The sequence below is a fragment of the Hyposmocoma kahamanoa genome, unplaced genomic scaffold (genome assembly GCF_003589595.1).
Source record: "Hyposmocoma kahamanoa isolate Upper Pololo Valley unplaced genomic scaffold, ASM358959v1 202, whole genome shotgun sequence".
In the NCBI taxonomy this organism is placed as follows: Eukaryota; Metazoa; Arthropoda; class Insecta; order Lepidoptera; family Cosmopterigidae; genus Hyposmocoma; species Hyposmocoma kahamanoa.
The window spans coordinates 1,832,687-1,846,345 of record NW_020653726.1 but is presented as its reverse complement, the minus strand read 5'-3'; the positions used below and the strand labels follow the sequence as shown (position 1 = coordinate 1,846,345).

Genomic DNA, 13,659 nt, shown 5'->3' with positions numbered 1-13,659 from the left:
TTTTGAATTTATACATCAAACTTATTGACTTTACTATCACTTTGTCTTATTTTGCTATAATGTAAATATGCAATTTTTACACTGTGATATGCTGTGAACATGATATCGTTTTCGTGTATCCGAATCTACAGATTGTGACAGCCATTTGTGGTGGCTGGAGTCGTGTCAAAATATTTTTGTTTTGTTCAGCGTATTTTCCTTTGAATTTTGCATAATATGTATTAATTGTGATGTTTTCTGTCTATTATAATGATGTACTATCGGCAATAATACCAGTTGAGTGGGATCCTCATGATGCTTTGGTGGTAGTTTGTTCATAATCCGAAGTGGTCCCCAGTCATGTCAGATTGCGCGCTGGTAGCCAATGTAAGCGAACACGATGCGAGCATGGACGTGGGGAACGACAAGTCTCTCTTCGAGCCGACTGTTGATATGATGGTCAATGACTTCGACGACGAACGAACATTGGACGAAGAAGAAGCACTAGCGGCAGGCGAGCAACAAGACCCCAAGGCGGAACTCAACAGTTTGCAGCGCGAGGGTGATATGCCCTTGGAGGAACTACTTGCGCTCTACGGATACGATAGAAATATGGATAAACCAGTCCCTGAACCAGCCCCTGAAGTTGTGCCAGAGGAAAATGAGAAACCGGAGTCAGCACTGCAACAGTTGTATACTGATAACACGAGTCCAGAAGCCCCTCGCTGTCTTAGGTCAGGGTCACGGCCCCCCTCTGAAGAAGAAGATGACTATGATTACAGCCCTGATGAAGATGATTGGAAAAAGACTATTATGGTTGGTAGTGACTACCAAGCTGGTATACCTGAAGGTCTATGCAGCTATGACGATGCTTTGCCTTATGAAAATGAGGATAAACTGTTATGGAATCCTAGTGTTCTGGATGAAAATGTCATTGAAGATTATATGAAAAAGATATGTGCTATGAATTCAGGTACAGGAATGGATGCAATTCCTATAGGGAAGCATCTTAGGGACGATGAGGAAGCTTTATTCTTACTTCAACAATGTGGGCATAATGTAGAGGAGGCTTTAAGACGGCGTCGCATATCAGCACAAACACCAGCTCATGCAAGTCTATGGTCTGAAGAAGAATGTCGCAATTTTGAAAATGGTATTAAAGCTCATGGAAAGGATTTTCACTTAATTCGACAGCATAAAGTCCGAACAAGATCAGTTGGAGAACTAGTACAGTTCTATTACATTTGGAAAAAAACAGAAAGACATGATATCTTTGCAAATAAAGCACGGTTGGAGAAAAAGAAGTACACATTGCACCCTGGCCATACTGACTATATGGACAGGTTTTTGGAGGAGCAGGAGGGAACTGGTGCTGGTGTTGTCAGACCTGCTTCACCATCTCCAATGATGGAGTATGACCCTTCTTCAGCTCCTCAGCCTGATCCTTTGGCTCTGGGAGAAAAGGAGGTGTTCTCCCAGATGAATGCCCACACCCACACAACACCTCCAAGGACACTTTCAATAGAAGAACCAGAACCTGACACAGGTTCCTAATACATGTATTTTTGGCTTTGCCATTTGTCATGTAGAATGCACTGTTTAAGCCTATGTCCTACTAGGATACTAAACAAAAATCTAATTTCTGACCAATATAGATCTTTCAAGAGCTGACTAAAAACTATTTTTAATTGTTTAGCAAACTGAATTACATCACACTTAAGACAGGAGCGGATCCTTGTATTTAGATATAGCCCTATGTGCAAAAAGTAGGTATGTGTCAATGGCAATTATGAGATTCAGGGGCAAGAAGTTGGAACATCCATTATGTTTATATCCATATATATGTTGTACGCTATTGATGATCTATTTGGTCAGGCATTAAGTTTTATCAAATGCTTTTAAGTCCTAAGAATTAGGATATAGTCTAATTATGATGTTACTAGTTTTAAGATCTTGGACATCCCCTTATTCATAAATCTGTTGCATTTTTTCTATTTTTTTACTGTTGACTGGATTTTTATATCAATGAATAAACTACATTATAATAACCATTATTATTTATTAATTTTACAGTACAATGTAAATAATCAAGCTAGGATTGTTTGTGAGTAAGGGAATCATGCCAGGTGGAATGCAGTTGTATGTGTACATACCTACCTAAGGTTTTATGAAGGTGGTGAAATGAAAAATTAGAAGAAACTTTAAAAATAAACAGTGCAAATTAATAATTTAGTTTACTCATTTTCCATGTACACCTTTCAAGCAAATAAAGATCTATCACAGTACCTTGAGTGTGGTTTTGAAGTGGCAAGTTAACAGATTTATATGAAATGGTCATTGTTTTATTAAGTTGGTAAAAAAATATAAAAAATATACCTATATTTTCAAATGTATTTAGGGAATCGCCTTTGAGATAACTTATCATTTTTTTTCGACCATGTCATTACCATATCGTATCATAAAATGGGGTGTAGCCTTTATGACGTCATGTACGTACATACACAATAATATTCAATTCAATCTATTCATTTGTAGGTGTTTGTATCGTATATTTTACATAAAAACTTTCTGTAAATAAACGGAACGCAAATGTCAAGCTATGACGTATACGAAGTTTAGTGGTGTCTGTGGTTTAATACATAAATTAAAAAGTTAAAGTAGTGGTTTATTGTAGGAATGGGTAATATAGCTTTTTCTGAATATCGTATCGAAACTGTATATCAATATTCGAAATAGGATTTCGAAACTATACATTTTCAGAAACTATATATTCATGGATACAGCCCGCGTGCGCGCTGCGTTGATACATTGCCGTTACTGAATCAGATTTCGAAACTATATATTATTGGATATAGTTTTACAAGAGCAATGCGGGCCAAAATGTCAGTATACTAGACGTGCGCAAAACAGTACCTCGAAAAGTAATGTGATATCACATTACATTTCCGTAAAAGTAATATTACACTGTGATATCACTATTACCAACAACATCACACAGTCTAACACAACCAAAAAAAACATACCGACGAATTGACAACCTCCTCCTTTTTTAAAGTCGGTTAAAAAAGCGATGCGTTTTAAAACAACCTATAAAACGCATTTATAGAACTTAAACTTGCATTATAAACAAGATCTATTTACATATTACTAGAGAGAATCAAACAAAAATTACGAAATATTACGAACCGTATGGCAACCTACACTCACCCTGGTTAAATTTTACATTAGAAATTGCCACGTAATCAAGCAATGATTAACAAGTTATTCAATTTCATTTTAAATGTCTACTGTTTAATTCGTTTACACCATCTAGTAAGTTGTAAAATAACAAATGCACTCCAAAAATCAGACGTTAATTATAAGTTGTTACATAACCTCACTTTTACTAAATCTCTAATAGCTCTGCTTTCAGTTCAATTCGCAGAATTTTCAGGTGATGGTATATCAATACCTACGCACTAATTGGGGTACTAATACAAACATTGTTCTACTGCGATATTCCAAATTAGATGCATTTACATTGCATTTCGCGTAATAGTATTAAACTAACATCACTCCGTGATGTTACCATCACACATTATTCATTACACTAAGCATCACGCGTAATATTAGCATCACGCGTACTGTTTCAGGTAGTACATCACGCGGGTAAGTATACAGTTTCGAAGACGCACAAAAAATGGTTTCGCGTTGATATCCACTCAGTGAATATTTGATACGAAGCAATATCGGTACATAGTTTGGAAAATGTATGATTTCGTGTTGGTATAAAATATGACCCTGAGCATTGAGTAGAGTTCTAGAATACGACCCTTGGAGTTGGAATATTTTCTTTAAATTTAATTGGGACCACTTTTATACCCTCTCTCCAACAAAACAAGAATCATCACAATCGGTTCACAAAAATGCTTATCGGAGTTATCGCGTAATATACATGCAAATGCTACTCCTTTTTTTGAAGCCGGTCAAAAATCACCGTGATTTTGTCACGCCTGTCACTTACATCACAATAGACGGTTTTGGTAAGTTTGGCTGCTTATTAACAGTCGTTATTAATAATCACTTTGATGTAACGTTTAATTTAATTTGAGAAAATGATCCGCAATAACTTTCACAGTTTTACAGGCTTGTGTGCGTTATTATTTTAAGCTTGTCGCATTATTCGTTTGTAAGACCATGCGGCGTGTTTATTATTTTGATCAATTTTGTACATACTACAATTATGTTATTTGTATTTACAATATTTACACGGTATTTATACTGATCGAATTACTTTTTGGTTCATTCTAGAGTTTAACTACAATCAGTAGCGCAGTCGCCAGTCTCTTATAGAATAGAATAGATAAGAAGTAAGAACGGAGATCGCGCATGATTTTCGCTGTCGTCGAGACTTGAGATGTTCGTCGTATGTCGTGACTTCTTTTATTTTTTTTCCATCCTCCAAGGTCGTGACGAGTGAGTGTGACGGTGACAGATAGTGGAACGGAACGGACGGTACAATACAACTTCTGTGTATACAACACAAACACAACTTTACTGACTTTGGAACGTCGTAGTTCATTCGTAAAAAGTCACGGTGGTGATACTATTTGACGGCTGATCATTGATTTTTTCATCGTGACGTTATTTATCTATCACCCACCTCATAATTTGGATTTGGGCAATCAATAAAAAATCCGTAACAAGTTAGATCTAAGGAGCAAATTTTTCGTTTTCCTTTCACGAAGATCACTGAAAATACAACTTGTTCATCAATACATTTTTAACAATTCTGATAAAAACCATGATTATGACTGCGAAAGAGATTATAAATGACTTCAAAGAGAACTATGGTAAGGTACGTAAGTTACTAGATGAGGATAGCAAGAATGATCTAGAACATGAACCGTATTTATCGAAGTATAAAGCAAACGAAATTTTATCGAATATGTGCGACTCGCTCATGAATATCAGAGATACTGAGGCTAATATAGAGAGAGATAAGCTTGACGCTATGTTGGGTGCTATTTTGTTGAATATAGGGATTATTGACATGGAAACCGAGGAGCTTACAGCGAGTGAAAAGATACTTACAAGGGCTGAAGAAATTCTTGCTCCACACTCGGTAAAACCTGAAGTCGTAATTACGCTTATGAATGTTTACCACAACCATGGTATACTTTGGTCTTATAGAGATGAGCCAGAGAAAGCCAAGACTTTTTTACTAAAGGCTAAAGAATTATATGAAACCTTCAAATGTACGATGCAAATGCCAATACCAATTGAAAATTTCATAAACAATCCTGAAGGCAATGTTGGTGACTTTATGTTGATGGAGAAAGCTTACACCTTAACACTGTATTATTTAGCTCAAGTGTTTGGCTCATTAAAGGAAAACCTGAAGTCAGGAATTTATTGTCACATTACATTAAGAAGGCAGTTGCAATATTCAGATTATGAGCCAATAGATTGGGCTTTGAATTCTGCTTCATTATCCCAGTTCTTTGCAGAACAGAAAGGATTTACACAGTCACGGCATCACTTAGCTGCTGCGTCTACAATACTTGATATGTATGAAGAGAAATTATTGGCTGAAAATGAAGATGAAGCACATTTAGCAAGAATGGAAACTTTTAAGCATAGATCTGCTGATGTTGCCAGATGCTGGGCTAAATATTACCTGCTTCTTTTATCAGCTTCCCACGATCGACTTATGAATGATGCAGAACAGATGACTGATGCTGTTACAGGTAAATAACTAAGATTAATTGTATATTTATTTATTTATCAATAAATTGTTAATTTAATAAAGTGTTAGTTGATTTGCCAAGAAATGTAAATATTATTTATTGTTCAAGTTTAGAAGAGCAGCTTTGCCCTCCTTATCATTAACAATGTTATTAACATTTTTAGGGAAATTGAGTCAATAACATATCTAGTAAGCATTTTAGTAGAAGTATTTTAGTAACAGGGAAATATTGCCACTTTACCTATTTCTGCCACCAAGCAGTGATGTAAACATTACTACATTTCAGTTTTGAAGTGCTGGTGAAATTACAGGCACATGGGACTTGTCAAGTCAAGTTATGTCTCAGGCGCAGTGGCAGTGCCCCTCTATGTAATTCTTTACATCTTTGTGATTTAAAGCTCTGAATGGCACTGCAAGTGTTAGGGACAGGTGTGTCGCTTTCCACCAGGAACTGGACTTGTTTGTCCCGTCACTTAGTATTATAAAAAAAATCTGGAATAAACTAAACTCCCTATAAGCGTTTCTTTATGTCTTATTTCATTTCAGTTTTATTGTTAAGCAAAATCAGTGTGATATTTTCCTGAGATAAAAAAATTTGGATAATAATGTTTATGACAAGGAGGGCAGAACTTTAACTATAATATCAACATCACACAGTGATGAAATTAATAGTCTTTATTTATTAATACAAAGATTGAACACTTGGAAGAAATTCCTTTGATGGGGCTGGATTCTAAGTATTAAATTTTTGTATAACAATTGTAACAAACTAGTGGAGTAATTTCACAAAAAATAATTGAATATCATGGTCGTTAAACATCCTGACATTCAATAAACTATTACTATTCCTCTTTGTTTTAAATAGACAGTAAAAACAACATCAACAGTAGCATATTCCAGTTATGCACTACTCTGTTGCTGAAGAAATTGTGTACAGCACGTGTTTTGGTAGGAGCACAAAATCAGTTTGAGATGGTGACCACATGATGGTTTGAAGATTTCTTTTTATTGAAGATGTTTTGTGTCTGGTAGTCAGTACTTTTACATCAGGATTTCATGTCTTTCTTCCAGACTTATAGGGGGCAATATGCATAGGCTCTCGACATAGGATTTAACAACAAAGAGCCTGAAGAGCTGTGGTATCTTCCTCTGAACCCTTCCAAGAAGGTTTATCTCTTTTTGGAAATAAGGGTTTTATACTTGATATCCATATTCCAGCAGTGAACATTAATTCAAAACTAACACTTAATTATATCACAGAAAAACTTATCAATTGGTAATAAGTATGACTTCATTGTATTTCCATTATATTGAAGATTTCTTTTCCCCATTTTTCTAAAATATTACTCTATAAGAATATGGTCAACACCATGGAAAACACATAAACATAGTTGATTTTTTCTTTTCCAGATTTGTCGCATCTAACACTGGAAGATGATGAAAACATCTGTGGTGGTGATATCAAAATGTTAAAATTTCCCGACTTGGATGTTTCAAAATACGAAAGTAAAGCTACAGATAAATTCCTTCTCACATACCAAGACGCCAGGGAAGTATTTCTGAATTGTCAAAGTTGGCTGAGCAAAGCTAAAGAGTATTACACACTTGAAACATTGGCTTCAGATTATATTAAGTTAGTACAAGACAGTTCTCAGTCATATACTTACCTGGCGTTCTTTGAAGAAGACGACGAACGGCGTTCTAAGATGCATAAACGCCGTATTGATATGCTCGAGGCTTTAATCAAAGAAATAAATCCAACATACTACATGCAGTATTGCAGACAACTCTGGCTTGAACTTGGGGAGGCATATCTTGACACTTTGAATATAAAGCTTGACAGATTAAATAAGTGTGGGGAGAACCCTACTCCACATGCTTTGAAGAAGATTAACATGCTATGTGAGAAGAGTATTGAGCATTATGAACACTTTTTGAACTCTGTTAAAGACAAAAATGGTGTATTGCCTAAGAAACTCGATCATGACTTAGTGAAGCCGGTTGTAAGCGCCTATGCATGCATTGGGAGGAATAGTTTGAAACATATTGCAGTAAATAAAAGTGAACAGCTGAGTCATGTCAAGAAAAGCTTTGATTCATACCAAGCTGTTGTCGATATATGTGAAAATAACCCTGATGCGGCTACCATGATGTCTGAAGAGTACAGTCTTTGCAGTGAAATGGCTAAAATATTAGTCATCAAAATAAACAAACTAGAGAGTGAACTGGTGGCTTGAATGGCTTCTTCTTGTCGTGTCAAATGGCTGTATAAATAGAGCACATATACTTTTGTTAATATATGCTTGCTACAACTGAATCGTTGTTAATTTTTCAATTTCATTTTGTTGTTGCACTACCTCTTACATGGCGAATGCTCGTCGGTGAGAGAGGCAGTTTGTAATGTAATTCTCGAAAACGAATCTTGAATGTTACATTACAGGCAAATGTTCGTGTCCGTGAGGGAACATGGTATGGTGTAACGAGCTGGTGTCCGCAACTCGATATTTGGGCGCCTATTTTGCGTGTGGTACATTGCTATAGCTCCATTCCTGGATTACTCGACTCTTTGACTTTAAACCTCTTTTGATCAAAACTGCTAATATTATGTACAATTACCTATGATGATGAATAAAAAATATTATTATTATTATTAGCATTATTATTATTGTTTTAAAACTGAAATAAATCATTAAAAACCCATTATAACTCGCCATAAGAGAGTTATAATTTGTAATATATGCTAGAGATGAAACGGATGTCCGGTATTCGGCGTAATTTTACTATCCGGCCTAATTTTATACCGGTTAATAGAACTTTCGGGAATTTATCTTTCCCCTAATGAGCAATAAAACGGCCTCGTGAACTTCATAAATTATTTATGATTTTACCAAACGGTTCAAACAATTTGCAATCGCTGACATGTGGCAATCCACGTAACTAAAACACTATCGAAAATATTGGCAAGTGTGACACTCTCCTTGGCGACACTCGTCCAACTGCCGCCACACAGTCTGACTGCCACAGCGAGCCGGTGATAATAGGCGGCGTCTAATGGTAGTTTTCCACCGTCGAGGCGTGAAGTGACGAGGAGAGACGAGAATTGAAAATCGCCGGTCCATTTCCACCAAAAATTGCCATTTATATGCCAGGGCTGTTTAGTTCATCTAAAGATAAATTCGCGGCTGAAGAAACATGTCCCGTAAATTATTATTAGATAATGTTAACAGAAGAAGAATCAGATGAAACCATTTTTTTAAATCTCAAATCGTACGTACTACGTACCCCACAATCTCGCGATTGATATTCGAGAATCGAAACACGACAAATCGTATTTCCGTTAAGCAATATAATGCTCTATTAATATTAATAGTATAATATTACATCAACAAACATTTAAATTTTCTCATTTTTATCTAAAATTTAAATCTTTTCCACCGCAGATGCGCGAGGAGAGAATTGAAATTTTGCCATACAAATTTGTATTCTCGTCTCGCCTCGCCTAGCCTCGCCAGTGGAAAACCACCTTAAAGCCACAATATCCGGACGGAGAAAAATTCACAATCGGTACTCCAAATAAGTTGCTTTATTAATTAAAGAGGACAGTAATTGGATAAATAGCAACTACACGATCGTTGACAATCTGTTTATTACTTGTAACTGTAAAGAATTATGAAGTTAGATAACGTAATCTGTAAATTTAGTACTCATACTTAAATAAAAGCAAATTGTGGTGGAAGAAGGCTAGTTTTTCTGCACTTTTCCTTTTGTCAGCAAAACTGGCCTCGAGTTTTGTAGTTAGATCACAAACAACAAATTTATGACATCAAAATGAAAAAAAAAAGAGTTATCACTCTTTTTTTTAAAAAAAGAGTCATTACTTACTCTTTTTTTTTAAAAAAGAGTCATTACTTACTCTTTTTTTCGCATCAAGTAATATATGATATATCATACCTACTTCTAAAATAACAACTAAGTATAAATTTTAATACCGCTTTGGCTATATTAAAACTTCTAGTGAATTTTAATGAAGCGAAAAAATACATCACCTTTGGAATGAGTTTCATCTCTAATATCTACTGATACTTGTACAGGTACCTATCTGTAACTAATTATAAAATATTTCTATTTAATACTCGTAGAAGATAAGTAAATTTGTTATATTTTGTTTAATAAATAAACCATAGTTTGGTATCAATTTGACAACCTAACAAAAAAGAGCAACCGCAACAACATTTTTATCATCGCTATATGAAAATCAAATTAAGTTATAACCAACATGGCACAAGTGCAAAGACTAACTGCTCCTTAGAACAATATACCTACAGGGTGGAAAAAATCCCCTGCATGTCCCATACATTTTTTCCCCTATATAAAGCGTAACGGTCAATACGATACATAGCTATAGTTGGTGACGGTTATATTATATTGTTTAAAAGCTACAAATTCACGAATAGACACAAGTAAATACTATAGAAAACAATAAATTTAAGATTCTGGCATCTAAATTGATATAAATTGAAATGGAAAATGATGTCTTACAATATGGTGTACAAATAAATAATAATGGTTTATGGTATCTATCACAAAAATGTACCATTAATGGCGAACAAATACTTTCATGGAAATTTCTAGAAACTTGGTAATAAATTTTTCTCTAACGTGCTCGGAAACACGGAAGTGAATATTTGATCTGTGCTTGGAAATGTTTGTATTACTTTCAAAAAACGGACACGGAAAGTTTGACATTTAAGGACCATGCGACTTCTTCACAGCCAAGGCCTGCAAAGTAAGTGTGAAAATCTATTAACTACTGTTCTCTTCTTTAAACTTAAATCTACATATTAAATAACTAACTATGTAAACAGGCAAAAGAAAAACAGTGTTCATGATTGCGAGAATTAAAAATACCTACCTGTACCGCTTACTTAAAAAAAAAAAAGAAATGGCGGTAACATTTAAACTAAAGTGTTTTGGTATTCTTTTGTTTTTCGTCTATAATTTGGTCACGAAATGAGTAAAAAAGTTAATGTGGTAAAAAATACGGCCATTCTAACACATCATTAAAAAGCAGCCTACAATTAATGTGCCTGGAAAAACAATAACATTTTCTTTTCGCAATTGTCTTAACCTTGTCTTAACATGTTAAATATTACTTTTAATATTAATTATTTTTTTACTTTTTCTATTTAACATCTGCTTCTCTTTAGTCTGTTATTATATCCTCACATTGTTTGAGAAAAATTCTATACAAGTCTCGGCGGGAACGGGGAGTGCTTGACTCGTATAATACAAGGCCTCGCTGGCACTCGTCCAGCAATACCTTACTTCCCGGCCTCTGCAAAATGTATACTATTCACTAACTGCCATAAATGTCGTAATATAATAATAAATAAGTCATACGATACTTACTGGGATTTCAAAAACAAACATTATCTACTAATCGTCATACGTCTTCCCTTCGTCTTCCTATCTTTTTTAAAAATATAACTGGTGGAAAGTGTTCAATTTGAGCTCAACGTATGCAGTGCTTTATTACAGCCTTAGGGCATATAGGACGAGAGGCGTTATTAGCGTTATTTCTCGAACATAACTTTCTGCCACTTTTTGAGGGGCGGGGAGGTAATACTACAAGCAAACAGGTGCACTCAAATGCAATATTGAGTCGTGTCACTATGGTGTCACGCAAACATAAATCAACAACACTAGCTTATTTTTACAAATATACATATAAAACAGACATTCATGTCATGTCCGTACACAGAATAGGCCTATAATAATCTCAGTACAGAGTACTAAAAAACCGACCTCAAAAGTACGTGGAATTACGTCTATTTGCTAAGTTTTATTGAAATATCTCCTAGTTCGCCACTATACAGGACTTGACACTGGAGATAATAAAAATCGGTTCTCACTACTTAAAGTATATCGCGAGAAAAACGCCTTGAATTGGAGACAAAGCAAATCAACTATTAAAGTAATTGCTCCTAAATTAAAGTTAGGCGCTATTTATAAAAATGAACCTTTTTGCGTGAACAGCCACTCTTCGAGGTGGATGATTTTCTTCAAAATGAAATAAAACCACTATGGAAGTACCCCCTTTCCAACAAAAAAAGAATCATGAAAATCTGTTCATAAATACCGGAGATATCGCATAACATACATACAAAAAAAAGAACATATTGTCGAATTGAGAACCTCCTCCTTTTTGAAGTCGGTTAAAAATAAATCGATTCTCATGAATATACTAGAGACGGAAAGTTATCAAGGTGACGATACCGATACGTACTGATTAATCACGTATATGAAAAATGGATGAAAATAAAATACAATCCAAAGTCTTTTGTATGTGTGTGTCGTTGTCCGGAGTTTATCCGGCTTTTCGCGGTCAGTGTTGGAGCCAATGATAGTCATGGCCAGAGTTAACCTATACGAACGTAGTGACATGTATAGAAATATAAAAAAAACTAAAGCATTTCATTTAAATTGTAAAGTCATTGCAGTATTGCTTAATTTTGTTTGCCACAGTGTAAAGGCCCAAAAATTATCCATATTCAGCTTCTACTGGAAGTAACAAAATGCACCATATTTAGTTTCTGGTGAAAACTACTTGAACACAAGAGTGATGAAGTAGTCTTAATGTTAATATTAATTAATTTTATACTATTATGTTGAATTTTATACGAATTCACTTCAAGTAATAAAAGTTGTGCAGATATATAGGTACATACAAATATTATAAATGTGAAAATAGCTGTGTCTCTCTGTTAGTAGTTCTGATGTGCTGTAAGAAATGTATCGATGTTTCGAATTTCTAGATTCCAACTTAAAGGTTCATATTCTCGAAAACCGATTTATAATGAAACCGTTATGCATTCAGGGGATTTTGGTTGCTTATTACAAAGAAAAGATTAAGTTAGTTTGTTTTATAATATTTCTAAAATAATTGAAAAAAAAAATACATTTGGGGTTACAAAAATTCGAGCAAACATTATTTTGTGCAAATGTATTTTCGGACTTCTAATTAATAACTCCAAGCAGTACCTAAAACGAATACAACATTATTTTGTTAGTGATTTATTATTAACATTTAATAAAAAGTAATTTTAAAATACGATTAACAATAAATCAACTCTTTAGTTTCTTTATTCGAAATCTAAATATTTCAATCGCTTGTGGTTCAAAAATTTAAATTGACGTAACGGATCTCTTTCTGTCTTTTGCTTATCTTGTGTAGGATAAGGACAGTTAGCTATTTGGTTATTATGATTGCTTTTGTAATTTATGTGTATTGTATGTAAGTATGTACTCTTATTTGTACTTTTTTTCTTATGGTACGGCATGATTTTTGATGAATTATATTAAAACAATTACAATTTATTTTCATTATTTATAATTTATTGCATTATTAAATCAATTTGAATAAACTTCGTTACATAATCTAACGATAAAAATCGGAGATAAAAAGCACGTTCGCTTCTCTATAACGAAAAAACAGCGTTCATGAAGTATTGCATTTTTGTGTCTGTGATTGCCTGTCGTAATTAAGGAACTTCATAGGCATGCTTATGTGAAATGTTCGAATGTTTTAAAATATTTTCTATGAAATCGATAAATCAATCAAATCAATGTGATCATTGTGAAAAAATGTGTTAAAATAGAAAACTAGTAATAAACGTAAAAAATAGACGTATAAATGGAATGTAATTCCATCCTTGGCTAGACTGGATGTAGCAGAGATTTTTTTGCAAGTTTGTATGTCGCAAGGCGATATATTTCATGGAGCACTTATGTCCTAGTTGTCACCACTGGCTTTGTTCCCACTGGCGACAAATGGGAAAAAATCCCATATGTTACCAGGTGGTGACAAACGAGAATAAAAGGTCTCAATTGTTACCAGTGGTGATTTCCAGTGGCGACAAATGGGGAAAAAATCACATATGGTACCAGGTGGT

The 13,659-nt window shown here is 34.4% G+C and overlaps 2 protein-coding genes across 2 annotated transcripts; both read left to right on the top strand.

The window, feature by feature from the left end:
* Positions 1 to 198: 198 nt before the first annotated feature.
* Positions 199 to 2,064, top strand: LOC113226891 (mesoderm induction early response protein 1). Its single transcript, XM_026459687.1, has one exon. The coding sequence runs from the start codon at positions 340 to 342 to the stop codon at positions 1,531 to 1,533; it is 1,194 nt and encodes a 397-aa protein (XP_026315472.1). The 5' UTR covers positions 199 to 339; the 3' UTR covers positions 1,534 to 2,064.
* Positions 2,065 to 4,080: 2,016 nt separating this feature from the next.
* LOC113226911 (protein KBP homolog) lies at positions 4,081 to 8,322 on the top strand. The gene is made up of 2 exons (XM_026459716.1): positions 4,081 to 5,708; positions 7,118 to 8,322. Exons 1-2 carry the CDS (start codon positions 4,763 to 4,765, stop codon positions 7,942 to 7,944), a joined length of 1,773 nt encoding a protein of 590 aa, XP_026315501.1. The 5' UTR covers positions 4,081 to 4,762; the 3' UTR covers positions 7,945 to 8,322.
* Positions 8,323 to 13,659: the final 5,337 nt, after the last annotated feature.

Bases quoted from the DNA above. Each gene is read 5' to 3' on its own strand.
- LOC113226911 (XM_026459716.1), top strand. From the start codon at position 4,763: ATGATTATGACTGCGAAAGAGATTATAAATGACTTCAAAGAGAACTAT. The intron at 5,709-7,117 runs GTAAATAACTAA...TTTCTTTTCCAG, and splicing joins GATGACTGATGCTGTTACAG to ATTTGTCGCATCTAACACTG.
- LOC113226891 (XM_026459687.1), top strand. From the start codon at position 340: ATGTCAGATTGCGCGCTGGTAGCCAATGTAAGCGAACACGATGCGAGC.